General features: G+C 42.1%; 1 protein-coding gene and 1 long non-coding RNA gene across 5 annotated transcripts; one reads left to right on the forward strand and one right to left on the reverse strand.

The window, feature by feature from the left end:
* Nucleotides 1-725: 725 nt before the first annotated feature.
* Nucleotides 726-14,443, reverse strand: LOC113562549. 3 transcript variants are annotated; one of them, XR_003406969.1, is made up of 6 exons: nt 13,744-14,443; nt 11,696-11,999; nt 10,436-10,550; nt 10,217-10,317; nt 7,250-7,543; nt 726-1,609 (listed from the first exon to the last, which is right to left on the reverse strand). It is a non-coding gene; the product is annotated as an uncharacterized LOC113562549 (long non-coding RNA). The 3 variants fall into 3 exon arrangements; XR_003406967.1 differs by having other exon boundaries at nt 12,846-14,443; XR_003406968.1 differs by lacking the exon at nt 10,217-10,317 and having other exon boundaries at nt 12,846-14,442.
* LOC105279546 (uncharacterized ENTR1 family protein) lies at nt 3,010-12,810 on the forward strand. 2 transcript variants are annotated; one of them, XM_020031716.2, is made up of 6 exons: nt 3,010-4,008; nt 4,689-5,279; nt 9,590-9,864; nt 10,104-10,313; nt 10,602-10,892; nt 11,827-12,810. In XM_020031716.2, exons 1-6 carry the CDS (start codon nt 3,612-3,614, stop codon nt 11,971-11,973), a joined length of 1,911 nt encoding a protein of 636 aa, XP_019887275.2. In that variant the 5' UTR covers nt 3,010-3,611; the 3' UTR covers nt 11,974-12,810. The 2 variants fall into 2 exon arrangements, with proteins under 2 accessions (XP_019887275.2, XP_026828073.1); XM_026972272.1 differs by having other exon boundaries at nt 4,689-5,234.
* Nucleotides 14,444-15,309: the final 866 nt, after the last annotated feature.

Consider the following 15,309-nt stretch of genomic DNA (forward strand, 5'->3'; position numbering starts at 1 on the left):
TCGCACCGGATCCTGTGCAGGCTGCCTTGCCGCCGTTACCTGGGAACTACTATCTCTCGGTCGCAAATTTCTCGTTGAATTTGGACGTGTCCTAGCTTCGATGAAAATTGGATATGCAAAAATTTCGGTTTATAATCCGGGAATTTAAACGAAATTTATTGTAGATAGAGTTATTCTCTATTTCTGTCAAACGTAAGGCATTCTTGTCATGCTTATGAATCTCGTGTGTATTATGAATGGTGTGTATTATGCAAATTACGAGAGAAAGTCAGATCTTCTAACAACCTTTTTATAGGCCAATTTAGCCATTCGCGAATTTTTGTTTTCGATAGCGGTTCTTGATGATATCCCATCGTCAAGAAAGCATCACCATTGAACTTGTCCTCAATTGGATTTTTAATATAAAAAATTACTTAGCTATATCTTATGATGATCCTACAATGCAATTACTACAAGCAACAAAAAAGGTCATTTATTACCGAGTACTTGTTGAGATAAATGGTCTTGATTAAAGAAACAGATGACTTAAAGATGCATAAGTAGAACAAAAACAATTGCAGCTGTAATTACAAGGAGAGAATCTCGAAATTGGTTGTACGATGCAATTGCAATTGATTGACGTGTAATGCTATTGTGTTCTCATTACATTAGCCCGATTGTGAGGTAATCAGCCTCCACACATACGCATTGTTGTTTCACCTCGTAGGTGATTTACGTCACCCAAGTAGTATTAATCGCACTTTATTGATGTCTATCGTTTACAGATCCATATCGGTCATCACAATAATAGTAGAAATGGAACATCGCTCTCCGTGAAGAAAGGCTGCGTAAACTTTCCAAAAGAATTAAAGAACAAAAATAATCTCTCTTCAGGATATCATTAAATATTCTCGGCAAATAAAAATTAAGATATTTATGGTGAAACATAAATTCTTCCACGATATTTCTCAATTACAGTTAAATCTTGAATCTTAAGAAAATCAGAATGAAACTTAAAAGATACAGAGTTACCAGTTTATTTAACTTCACAGCTTCTCACATTAAATCTCTAATTAAATTTTCGACGCGCTTCTTTCTTTTCTTCCGTAGATATCCGTTCCTTTTAGGACGCGGTACCACTTTTTCTTCTTCCTGCCTGTCTTTCTTTCTAACTTTCTATCTCAGTTTACGCAGACTTTCAAAAATTGTTATGGTGTCTCGCATCGTCTGCGTAGATCGGAATCTCTCCCAATAGTCCATCGGATTAAATATAATATCATGAACGCACCAAAAAAGATACTACGTAAGATCGCATATCGCATATCTCTGAAGATCGTCGGGAGTAGTCTTGAAGCGTGAAATCCGACGTTCCAGAAACTGGAATGTATCGTATAAAAATCGGACGGCGACGCCGCCGCTTCGGGCATTAGACAGAGCGGATGCTGGCGGACCATCGGTAGCCATTGCTATGCCATCCGCGGGAGGAAGTTGCCCGGTATTTACAGTTAGACGAGCGGCCGGCTCGATGATGATCGAGCGTGTTGCTTTCGCTCCTCGTTCTCCAGGCGAACGTTTCATTTCTGTAATTTTTGCTTTAAGCCCTTTAAGCACCAGCAGCAGCGACCAGATTCTGTTAACATGAAAAGAACGTCAACTATCGTTTAATTGATAAATGAAAAATATAAATAGCTTTTAATTTGATACTAAGGATGAGCGTAATATTTATTATTTACGTATTAAAAATTTACTTGCCAGATTTATGCAGAGAAAGTTATAGAAAGAAAATTAGGAAAGTTCGAAGCAAATATTGCGGCAAGTAGTGCAATGAAAGATGCAAATACGGAGTCGGCCAGAGCTGATTTTACCGAGTCGGAATTGAACATCGATTGCTAACTTGACTTTTTCGAGATTTAAACCATTATACATTATATAATATATGCAAGTTTTTATAGTAATAGATTTCTATAGATTTAATAAGGACACGGAATATTATGTAGAGGCTCATTCGTGTCACTACAAGAAATTGCAACGCAATATTATCAATAAATCCATACGACATAAGCAGCATAATGCTTCAATTAATCGATACGATCATTTTACATTTACGATCCATACGCGTTACCGAGCGTCAATCAACCACACGCGAAGCAGCTGCGATAATTAGCCGTCTCATCATCGAGCAAACTATCCCGACTTATGTCGATCCGGGTAATGCATTATTTATCGTGAAAGTAGTACAGCAAACGAGCAGCGTCATTCAAGCGGAGTATTAAACACTTCGCAGAAGGAGCGAGAGTGACAATAATCTTCTAATGCACGTCTGATTTATCTCAGATTCATTTATTTAGTGATTGGCATTCAATCTCTCTCTCTTTTTGCCAAGCAATTTTCGATACTTGAAAAGATACCTAGCGCATGACGAAACTTAACTTATCATAAGAAATACAAAAGTGCTTATGTAAAAATTCAAAGTAGAAAATGTAGAAATATAGGAGGAGCATATACCAGTTAAAGGAAATTCATCGCTATTGCAAGTGATTAAGAAAATCTGTATGCTCATCCCTCGTGTTTTCCGCACCCGCGCAATGCACGCATGCACGTCTCAAGAAAGGGAGAAAACGCGTGATCAGGCCACGTGGAGAGCAAGAGAGGTAGGTAGGTAGGTAGGTAGGTAAGTTGGTGCGGCGCGAACGAATGCAGGAAGAGCACAACGACGATGAGAAGGAGGACGACGAAAGAGTACGAAAGGAGGTGGAGGTGCGGGTCGGTATAAAAGGGTCGCATCGCGGCGCCTCGTCTGTTTTAACACTCTCACCGGGCCGCTCGGTGGATCGATTGATCGGTGATAGAACGGACGTATACGCGCGTCGTCGTCGATCGTGTCGATTGACCGAGAAGACGCAGAAAAGAAGAATAGGAGAACAAAAAGAGAAACATAGGAAGAAAGAGAGAGGTGAGTCTCCGAAGGATCCCGCGAGTCTTATGGTGCTCGGATGTCCAGTAAAGTGGAAAGCAGTGTCCACCACCCACCCCCATCGTCGACAATCGCCCAGCCGGAGAAAGACCGATTTCCGGATCCGCGAGCGACCTTGACCGACTCCCCGGTCGGTCTCTCCTCTGGCTCCCCTCGATCTGAGAGACGATCGAAGAGACGATCTCCCTAAGGGTTGAGTGATACTGTGTGCAACGGCTAATACAGTGGGGTAGCCGGTACTCTTCGTGTGACGTACTCGGAAGCTTTGTTGTGCTATTCGGTTTCCCGTTGAGAATCTTAGCCAGTAATTCGCAGGGCGGCTCGCCTAAGGCTCATCCCGCGGCCATCTCCGCATATCCGAAACTCGAAAAACGCACGCCAACCGAGAATCGTGTGAGAACTGTTCATCTTTCTCGCCAATCGCCGGTCGCGAAGTGTCTCTCCTCTGCAGCCAGCTCGTGGAAAAGACGCGCGCGATTCCTTAACGGTTGATTCGCTGTCGCCAGACACCGTATCGCGTTTTTATATACAATATTGTGCCCCGACGCGAGTAGCATTCCGACGAGCACACGTGTCACCCGTGACGGATAACGTAAGCGAGTCATCGTGCAGTTATCACCGTCACTGGCGACGTCTTCGGTATCTTCGGCGATCCTGGATGATACACACGGCGCTCCAACTTAATCGCGCTCCCTTTGACCCGCGGATCTTTAATTCTATATCCTCTTGCTGTTGCAGAGCCATGAGACTAGTGGCAGTGCTGACGTTGCTGTGCTGTCTGGCGATAGGGGCACTCACCTCGCCGGTGCCCAAGATCGCTGACGGCACGGTGTCGAGTCAAAGTGTCATCGCGAAGGGCAGGCAAGCACCCGCGGCGCCTGCTGCCCCTGCCGCTGCCGATGACGACGATGACGACGACGACGACGATGATGACGACGTCGATCTAGATATCACCGGTGATGATGATGATGATGATGACGATGACGACGATGACGACGATGACGACGATGATGATGGCGATTACCTGGAACGTTTCATTGAAGATATACTTGGAGGTGAATAATCAATTAAATTTCCTAATTATTTTTATTAGTCATCATAAAAGCCCAATTTACGTTTCTTCTATCAAACAATTTGCATTATTTAAGTTATGTCAGTAAGACTCAATTGAAGAACGAGTCGACATCTTTTCTCTTGTGTACATGATGTGTATGTACGTATCGTATCAATTTCTTTTCCATCGAATCAAACAATAGGAAATCTTGTAAACTGACACACACCGTTATACAAACACAGAGCTTTGTGTTACTCGAGAATTTCTTTCTTTCCTCCTCTTTTTCTTATTTGCACGCTCGTTGTAACGGTACAAAGTACTTCGACTCGTCCAAATTAACATAAATTGACGGCGATCTCGGCTCAAAAAAAATTTCTACGCGCTACTTCTTCGCATTGACCTGGATACGGATACGGAAAGATAATCCGAGTTTCCAACTATCGCTTACGTGGAATGAATAAGATTACGAATTTCTGAATTTGCGAGAGCTTGGATAAGGCTGAGACTAGCGTATTTTTCAATATGGTCGTATGGACTACGTTTCAGCATCGTTGTTAATGTTCCCATTTTGTACTTATATCGCATTCTTGAGTAATCTCGGTGATCTTTTAACGATATCGTAATATAAGTATGCGTGTGCAACCAGTTTTAATATATAAATATTCTGTTGTCGCTTTACAGGAGAGGACGACGACGACGATGACGAGGATGAACCCGCTCCGGCTGCGGCCGTGCCTGTCGCCCCTGCAGCTCCACCGGCTCCGGCCGCTTCGCCGCAGGTACCGCTCAATGTGGCGGCCGATCTAAACCAGGCTGCCGTCGAGGAAGCTGCGGAAGACGCTGGGGCTATAGGCGAAGCTGCTGGTTCGGAGGATGATTCCGCCAGTTACGAGGATGAGGAAACGACCGATGGTATTGCCGAAGGCCAAGCTGCATCCAACGTACACGAGTCAACGCTCGAAGGTGCCGAGTCCATCGCGAATCCGGTGTCAGTCAACGCTCTCGGGGCGCCGGCGTCGCCCGTCGGCGTCGTAGCGCCCGCTCCGGCCTCAACGAGCGACGAGGATGACGACGATGACGATGACGACGACGACGACGTAGATCTGGACATCACGGAGGAGGACGACGACGACGACGATGACGACGACGACGACGACGACGACGACGACGACGATGACGACGATGAGGTGGACGACATCGCCAACATCGCCAGCGCTAGGCACGCACGTGAGTTCAAGGGCAAGACCAAGAAACATAGCGCCAAGCACGCCCGTAAGTCGCGCAAATCGCCCGCGCGATCGGTCTCGTCTTCTTCTTCTTTTTCGTCTTCTTCTTCACCATCTTTTACTTCTTCTTCTTCTTCTCCCATTGTCTCATCCGCATCGAAGAGCGTTTAAATTAAAGTCGAGAACGTCACTGCGTGTGCAAGCGCAACGTGATTTACGACCTCGCGCGCTCTTTTCACCGTCGTCAGCAGTGACGACGATGACCCGCGACCTCGTTCATCCCCTCGTACAGAGGTTTCTTCCCACGAGAAGGTCATTGCACACCGATAATCAATTATCTACCGATACCGTCGAGCGTTTAACATTTCGTTTTCCATCACTTCACACGACGCTCGGCACGACCAACCGTTACGCTCTAAAAAAATCGCGTCTAGCATTAGTTATTTATTGTATTTATTAACGGCAATACCTCTATTTATAAAGTCACATCGCACGTCGCAACGCACGATAGACTGTTTGTTCGGTCTCTTTGTGTAGTCCTTTTTATCTTATTCTTTTCTCTATCTTTTGCCTCTCGTAGTTTCTCGATTGGGCTTGCGTTGTTTTCAGCACAAAGCTCTGTATAATTGTATAAAGAATGTATAAGTGTAACTATAGATCCTCAAGTCGCTTATGCTTTTCCATCGTTGATGGAATATATATATAATTGTCGGTTCCCTGATTAACTCGGGAGAGTCGTTGTCACGAATATCGAAGACTGCGCAAGGTTCTTCATACGACAGATAGACAGTTATCGGGCGACACAAATGTTCCAAAAAAACTTTTTATAAAAATATCTAAAGAACGTCCTTTATATATAATTATTAAATGTTCTAAAAGGTGTTCGAATGTTTACGTCTTTTAGATATTTTTTAATACTTTTCAGTCGCCGTTTTATCTTTAGATATTTTTTGGATTTTTGTGTTGCTTGGAATGGCATTGAAATGCTTTGGCTTGGTGACCTCACGTCACGTATTTATCCCCTTTTCCAACGTTCATGTGTCAACTTGCCGTCGATCGAATGGATGATCATAGAAGTAAATGAAAAAAGAGAAAGAGGGAGAAAGAGAAAGGAAGAGAACAAAGGGAGAGTGCGTGTGTATGAGAGGGAAAGAAAGACCGAGATACTTAAAGATTACTCTATTTAATCTCGTCTACAGGGTCAAGCGACACCAAGATCGCTCACGTCGAAAATCAGAACGAGAACCTAATCTCGTCCTACGCCTACCGTCTTGAATTTGCGATAAGACGCTTAATCTGGCAGTGGCAAGAATATCTCTCAAAGATATCAATAATTTATTTTTTTACAGTGTAAAAAAACTTATCAGTAATTTCGTGCGTCAAACTGTATCTTTGTTTCATCAAATTTTCATCGAAGTGTAAAAAACTTATCAGTAATTTCGTGCGTCAAACTGTATCTTTGTTTCATCAAATTTTCATCGAAGTAGCATATCATCTGCCGGATTAAACGTGATCGATGATGGTGTCGATTCTCCCGCGCGCGCGCCTAACAGAATCGAGAGATTTCTTTTTTTCTTACGATGTTTTTCTACTCTAGAACAAGACTTGTACAAAGACATTGTCCGTTCTGGATTGCAAAATACAAATAATTTATTATTTTTACAAAATTATGTGTACCGCCTTTTTATTTCATTCACCATCGTCGTCCAGTCGTGTCAAATCAGTCGTACGTGTTCGTATGTCCAGATACACTCGTGATACGCGCGTGAGTTCTCTCTGTTTCCTTCCTTCGATAAATATAGAACTTAAAACGAGATTGCGCGAGTCTCCTTCGCGACCGAGATCCGGAAGTCGATATGATCCGCTTCGAATCAATTTTCGATGCACAAACATGGAGAAATCTGCAAAGATCGTCTTTCCGATGTTCTCGGCATCGAAAGTTGAATTCCACGGTAGCATCGATCTCCGGCTAGAGAAAAGGGCGTGTTTTCCGTGACGTGACGTGCAGTAACCCACCTGGCTATTTGCAGAATGCACTTGATAGTAGCACTTCTTCTTCTTAGATTTCTTTCAACTTAGCTTCCGATCTTACTTTGCTTCTTTTTTCGTCGCTCGTTTCTCACAAGAAACCGTAGCCGCCCTTGCCTGCTGTCGCTTCAGCTGTACCTTTTTTACTTGCCAGTAGATGATCGCGTGTTGGTGGACGGTTTTCTGGACGATCGACTGTACCTGGACAGTAGCACAATCTTTCCATCATCTTATCCCTTCATCTATGCTCCTTGTTCTCCTTGCATCCTCTTCCGAATCACTCTAAGTAGACATAGAATTAGTAGTTAGTTAACTATTAGTAGTTAATTAACTATTATAGTAATAAGCAAAATTTGGTAGTTGCCCATTGAACGAAGAAGGAAAATCTGGTTTATTCTCTATCACTACTATCGTACTATGCACTATCGTAGATTTTTCTTGTTTTTTATTCTATCGTAGATTAATCCATTCAATTTGAATGGCTTATGTAAATTGGTTTTTAGTTATATCTCTAGTAGTTTTAATTCTTTATGCTTTACATTTTTCGTTGTCGTGATATACGATATTGCGTATTTATGCCAGCGACTGAAATCGTTGAGATCTGGGTGAATTCGGTTCTCGAGGCTATAATTAACATCGGAATCTGCTGTGATGTCGATTTTAATCATCGCTGACCCATGAGTGAAACTTCGGTCAGGGATGATTAACGTCGTCGTAGGTCCAACTCCGATATCGATCAGAACGTCCCGGCGTATTAGTTTACGAGCGGAGATTCTTACGAATGGGGAATCGGCCGTCACGGCACGTTCAATTAACTTTCTACATGACTGCCGGGTTAAATCCAACAAAGGTGCGACCGCGTTGAAATTTTTTCCCGGCTTTCACCGGTCGAAAAAGAAACGAGGCCACCAACCCGGAGAACGCGCACTGGCGTGTACAGGTATACGAGGAGGAAGAGTCTCCTCCTCCAACCGTGACCCTGACCCACTGCCGAAGTTACGAAGCCGATGTCCTTCGATTTCCGGTCACGAGGCGCATCCAAACGTGATTTAGTACGTCGTCGCTCTTACTTCCTCCGTTTTGCGTGTATGGGTCTGACTGATCCGTTCTGTTTCTCAAAATACTAAAATCTATTGAAAAGGAGAATTTCTTTTAAATGGTATTTAATAAAATTTCTCGAATAATTAAGCAAAAAGAAAAAAGAGTTGCTCGACAAAATATTACAAAACTTTAATGCGTTGCACTTACGATCTCTTTGTAACGTACTTTTTCAGAGTACAGATAACAATTACTATCACGCGTTCTTTATTGAGGGATTGCAATGCGTTCATCAAGGCGTTCACCGCCTCCGCCCGAAGTGGACGGCCTTGATATTGTCCGTAGCGTAAAATTTTCATCACGTCGTGACTGCGAAAGAAAGTATGCTTACTTGTTGCAAGTGCAACGACCGAGGAGAGAGAGGGGAAGAGAGAAGGAGAGCTTTTAGGCGGGTAGCACACGAAGTTGGATGGACCTGTGTGTTGAATGCGTACGACTAGATGGGTCTGTAGGTGAGCATATAAGCAAGGAACGAGGTCATGGCCCAGATCGGGGACCAGTTTGGCCACGCCGAAGGATTCCAATATACCGTTAACATTGTCGCCGCTCTAAGTAGGCTCCTCCTCTTCGATCGGCAACCGCGGACTTCCCTCTAAAGCAGGGGAACGCGTTTCCCTTCATTAAAACCCAGAGACATCGCACCGGGGTCTGCGGAAGGCAATGTCGCGCGGCTACGTCCTACCTGGTCAATGACCCGGACGAGAAGGCGAGATGGCCTCACGAAAAGTGGTTTCAAGGTCGCGGCGGTGGCGCATTCTCAAAGAGTTCTTTTCTTTGTCCTTCCTTCTTCTCTCTTTCTCTCGGAATTTCCTTGAATTGAAAATTTTTATAGACGCGATTTCCGGGTCCGTTTGGATGTCTCGATTACTTCGATGATTCGCCGCTCGTAAGCTGATCATGTATAGAATTATAAAGATTACTATTTGAAAGCACAGGCTGTAATGCTGACAGTAATGTGTAATTCAATAGATTGCTAAAATTATAAAACTGATATAACATGTCTTACAATTGAAATCAAAGTCAGACTCGTTTTCGATATGATGTATTTTTGTTAAAAATGCGACATTCTTGGGAAAAGGCTTATGTATTTCAACGCGCTAGAGTGTCGTGACTTCAACGATTTCAGGATGTAAGCTGGTATTACGGATAATACGCTATCATGCGGACTCTCGCGAGGAATATCCGGGAAAGTAGAAACTGAGATTGACGCAATTCCTATCGCCGTTCTAGGTGCTATGGAATCCGAACCAAGCGCTCACGTGCCAGCGATTTACGTAGCGAAGTACAATCGTTTTGTCGATAATATCCTCGGTAAAATCAACAACATCCTACGCGCAAATTACGAGCCGGTCACCGTGAAACTGACAAATCTGAATACGAACTCCAAGTCGAACAAGAACAAGAGTAAAGCCAAGAGAAAGGGTAACAAAACTGGTGTTAAGAAGAGTGCTTCGAGGCCGATTGACGCTGTCACTGAGAGAAGCGACAAAGACAACAAAGTCGAGGTATGATCTGTAGGAATTCGTTTTGTCAATTTTGTTAATTTATATGGATTATTGCAAATTGATTTTAATGATGAGTAATAGATTCTTGAATAAATTCGAAATTGGTTCTGTTCTTGCCAAACAAATTAGAATTTGTTAATAAATTTCAGATATTTTAAATCCATAAAAATTAAATTTCAAGAATCTTATCTACTACTTAAACGCACTCTTCAATAAACATGTACAATTCGTATTCGCAGAAAGTAACGCAGATCACTGAGCTTATAACGCAGGCAACCGAAAAAGATCCGATCACGCTGGTCGCAGTCGAATCTCCCACGGAGGCGAGCGTAAGATCTAGCAACAGACACACGTCCAACAACAAAAATTCCAACAAGAACAATCGCAAGCGAACGAAGAATAGAACGAAAGTCCAAAATGGCAGCTCAGGAAGCAGCAACAAGAACAAGGTAACTAAAAAAACCACAAATATTGTATCAGATCAGTGGATAAGTTCTTATCAGTTTTACAATTTTTCTTTATTCAATTGAAACAATCGATACAGCATCGATAAACCAATCAAAGTATTTACCATCGTTTTATACTTTTTCCCATATCTTTTCGGCAAATACCACGTCGAAAGAAAAAGTCATCTTTTGAGGCGATCCAACGACCCATCGGCAAGAACTTACGCACCGACTAATAATCTAAAAATGAAAAAAAGGCGCAATCGATTAGTTTACTATTTCAACTTTCAGACGAAGTCCAAGAGCAAACCGAAAGCGAGGGCCACACTGTACGGACTGGCATCCCTACAGAGAACGGGCGACGTGTCAGTAAATATGATGAGCGATCACACGACGATCAAGACGAAGTTTAGCTTAGGGCCGTTGGTACTGAAGGTAGAGAAGGAGTTTGGCCGGGCAGCGAAGAAGGAGTTGAGGAGTGCGACTGCTACCACTGCCGAGATGTCCGGCAAATTGAGCCTGCGCGTGTTACACGGCGGTGCAGCGACACTACATTCTATTCGAGTTTTGCAACCTAAACAGGTACGTCGATGAAAAACTGTGGAACTGTGTGTCTCAGCTCGAGGCGGAATTCAGCTGCAGGCCGTGCGGCTTCTGCAACCCATTCCATTTATGTACGGGATATACAGGGTGGCCCATTTTAATTTATACAGTCGATTTTTTAAAAAACCAAAAGAGATACGAAAAAATGTTTCAGACAGACATGTCACGATTTCGAGGGGGACATAAGATGATACCATTGGTTTGACCTTGAATAGTCGTTTGAAGGTCACGCGAAGATCACCTTCAATTTCTTAAGTTGAAACCCCAACTTTTTATTGCAGATTCTTATTCTCCATCGAAAAGTAAGTAACTTTTGTCTGAAACATTTTTCCGAAAAATGTCATCTTATGTCCTCAAAACTCATCTTGAAGATCATTTTAAGGACATAAGATGACATTTTTCGGAAAAATGTTTCAGACAAAAGTTACTTACTTTTCGATGGAGAATAAGAATCTGCAATAAAAAGTTGGGGTTTCAACTTAAGAAATTGAAGGTGATCTTCGCGTGACCTTCAAACGACTATTCAAGGTCAAACCAATGGTATCATCTTATGTCCCCCTCGAAATCGTGACATGTCTGTCTGAAACATTTTTTCGTATCTCTTTTAGTTTTTTAAAAAATCGACTGTATAAATTAAAATGGGCCACCCTGTATATTTTGTGTCCATCGCTTGTCGGTTTACATAACATTTCCGTTTCTGTGCAATTTTAGATTCCAGGAAAGATAAAAGAAAGATAAAAGATATTTATTGCTCACGCAGGAAACAATAGTGTTGACTATACCTGAAGTTTAAATTTGATGCCATTATCAGTCACTTCCTCTCTCAAAACGCATTGATCGTTTCCGCTTGTTTGGCGTAAACAAGTTTGTTTTACATTCACGCATTAAGCCGAGCTTGTTTCTCTGGAATCAGGTGCGAGTGGAGAGCCAGGACGACCACGATAGAACGCGGGAGTTTGTTTGGAAGAGGTCGTCGCACATCGCGCATTTGGTGTCGCAGAAGCTTTCCTCAGCCACCAGGTCGATGCTTCGGCCGCCGCCTGCCGCACCTGCCGCTTAAATTGCTCCTGCCGCCTCTTGGTCCAACTGAAACCGCCGATCGTAATCAAAGTATCACGAGGATCGAAGGCGCGTAACGCGACGCGTATGGTCGCCCGATCGTTTTATGGTACTGTTTGTCATGGTGGATTGCGAAAGCCGCGCGCACGAAGACTTTCGGCGGATGTAACTGGATTCGCATTAATAAACGGTGCGCGTCGATCGCCTCTTCTCGCGCTTGAGATAACGCGAACGAGAGGCAACGCACTCGCGAGAGAAAGTAACGTCTAAAAGAGATATGCACCGTGTCCGACTTCCACTGTGCGTTATCTTTTAAATTCGGAGCAGATTTTTTTCCCGACAGAAATATCAAGACAGACATCTATGGTTTCCAGGCGATTAACGAATGAGAAATCAAATTTTATTATAAAGAATTGATGCCGGAATTATAATCTTTGTTTAATTTCAAATGAAATTCATGTCAATAGAATCTTAAGATTTTGAAAATATGTTACGTTAAATGATCTTCTCCATTGATATTTTTGCTAAGGAGAAAATTGACTCCGAATCGCTCGAAATATCTGCCGTTCAAAACTAACACGATAAATTGCATTACGGGTTTCACATTGGGCCAATCTCGGGCAATTGTACTTTATTTATTAATTATTTATTTATTTATTTGTCATATAGTTTGTAACTCGCCTTCAGAAAGTCTGATATACATGTATTCTACGAAATGCGATTAAATCGAAATATATAGACGTGAGCCATGACATTATACAACTTAGATTGTCTACCTAGACAGATGTAAACGGAAATCTGTTAAAAGAAATATTAGAATATAGAATGCATACGCGAGTGGCGTTGTTTATCATTTTATCCCCGATTAATTACCTGTCCTATCATAAATTTCGAAGAATTTTATATTGCACTATAATTTACTTTATATTATTATTTATTGACGCATATATATATATATATATTTATATCACGCGTGAGATTGTATCCAGTGCATCGAACGCGCCGTTCCACAAACTCGGCAGTTAATTAAAATGTTATTCCAAACATTCAATAGTCACGTTCATGATTAATGAATACTCGCTTATTGGAAAAACGCACGGATGTACTTTGGATCGTACATATATACATGCGTTTCGGATGAGATATGCACGTTGTATGCATGGATTACAGTAGAAGTTAGATAATCACTCCGTATTAAGTGCGTTATGACGTCACGTTCGATTGACTCGGCAACATTTCGATACCGCGCATCAACAGAAGATTTCTCAACTTTCGTTGCGTGAGAAATTTCACCCTGTCAGTACTCATTATAATGAGTTTGCACTGTCCACTGTCCGTACGTACAGTCCATTGCAACGCATCGCTATTGAGAGCGCAACAAACGCAACGACATATCCTTGAGGAGAATTTATGCTATTTATGTTTCAAATTCACATGTTTGTAGTTTAAATGGATTATGTTGTTCAAGTAAACACGTGGATTTTTATGATATTTAATTTATGAAAATTATATATCATAAAAATAATAATTTATGAAAATTGTCATTCTATCAATTTCATACACATTTATGATTTCTTTATAAATTCTGAATAATTTATGACAAAATTATAAATGTATGGAATTAATAGTAGAATTTTGACAATTTTTCTTGAGAGAACTTGCTTAACACACAACGAACTGGTTTTTCAGCACTCACACGGCGACGCACCGTGTAAGTGTGGCAGGACAAATCTACGACTAGAAAACAACTTCCTTTTATTTCCTCACTTACCTCGCGACATGGCATCTGCGAATAACTACTGTCCGAAAATAGAAATAATCTGTTAATAATCGCGACAGAACTATTCCTCGATAACGCGCACGCGCATGCACGGGCGATAGGAGATCCTCCTCTCGCCGGATCAGCGGCGTGACGGCGTCGTCGTGGCTGGAAATAAACACGGATTTGCATACAAATGTATTCGCCGGAATGCACTTCGCGGCGACACGCGCCGTCGCCTTATTCCCAGCCGATTACCTCGATTTACTACCTGCAGTTTCTCCGCGCGGTCTAACGCGACCTTTGAGACCCTTGGTGCCATTACGTAATCATTTTGTCGCCGGAACCGTTTCTGCCGGCTGTATTCTTCGAAAGTATCGGCGACGAATTATTGCGCAGTAATATCACCGCGGTGGGCAGAGAAAATAAATTCGTGTAAATGCGCGCCGTATCGCCGCGCTGCGAATGCAAAATGACTGCATAAATATTAGCGAATATAAAGCAGAGTCAGCATAAACACAGTCGACATTGCGTTAAACTGGACGTACGTGTTGTTATATCGAATCACGTAACGCGCAGTTCTTACGGATTTTTATGAATCTTCTTCGTATATATATGGGTGTCCCATTTTATATTTGTCAGTAAAATATTTCGATACGACGTCGTTTCAGAGAAAAATGTTTCAGACAAAAGTCGTTTGGTTCGAAGGGGGCAAGATGATGATATTCTCAATTTAATTGTAGATGGCGCCACTTTCGAGATTTCATCATGGCGGCCATTTTTTTAAATGGAAGTCGATTTTTCTCTGTAAGTAAAAGTTGTAGCTGACAATGAGGCGAATACAACGGTTTTTTGTTTTTTGAAATTGGACCATTTTTCAGTGAGTTACAGCGTTCCAAAGTATACTGTTTTATAATTTAAGTATACACATAAACCAAATCTTGTATCGAAAAATGTTTCTTACAAAAGTTTTATCACTTCAAGGGGGACATAGGATGCTGCCACTGATTTGACCTTGGGTGCACCTGTCAAGGTTTATGTGAAGGTTAACTTTTTTTTTAATGGATCTCTTTATTTCTCATTATACAGTCTTGTAGCTTACCTCGAGAGCTTTTCAAAACACTATAATAAAGTATTGTTTCGTTAAATATTATTCGAGTTATGAGAACTACAAGTTACAATACTGCCGGCATTTGCATTACCCAAAGTGTACCGTTCTATCAACTATCCTACTTTTGGCGCTACCCAGGAACAACGGCGTGGACGTAGTAGGTTTCTGTTCCCTTCGGGGTGCTTTATTAATGTGAGGTTAACCTTCACATAAACCTTGACAGGTGCACCCAAGGTCAAATCAGTGGCAGCATCTTATGTCCCCCTTGAAGTCATAAAAACTTTTGTCTGAAACATTTTTCTCTGAAACGACGTCGTATCGAAATATTTTACTGACAAATATAAAATGGGACACCCTGTATATCTCTAGCGAGCATAAAAATAGCGCGATGACCAATTACCGGTATATATCCGGGAAATTAAATGTTACGCCGTAATATCTTTGCTTTCTTACATTGCGCAGACACG

Source organism: Ooceraea biroi, chromosome 9 (assembly GCF_003672135.1).
Source record: "Ooceraea biroi isolate clonal line C1 chromosome 9, Obir_v5.4, whole genome shotgun sequence".
Lineage (NCBI taxonomy): Eukaryota > Metazoa > Arthropoda > Insecta > Hymenoptera > Formicidae > Ooceraea > Ooceraea biroi.

Coding starts and splice junctions, on each gene's coding strand:
- LOC105279546 (XM_020031716.2), top strand. CDS start 3,612: ATGATACACACGGCGCTCCAACTTAATCGCGCTCCCTTTGACCCGCGG. Junction 4,009..4,688: donor CATTGAAGATATACTTGGAG/GTGAATAATCAA, acceptor GTCGCTTTACAG/GAGAGGACGACGACGACGAT. Junction 10,893..11,826: donor GAGTTTTGCAACCTAAACAG/GTACGTCGATGA, acceptor CTCTGGAATCAG/GTGCGAGTGGAGAGCCAGGA.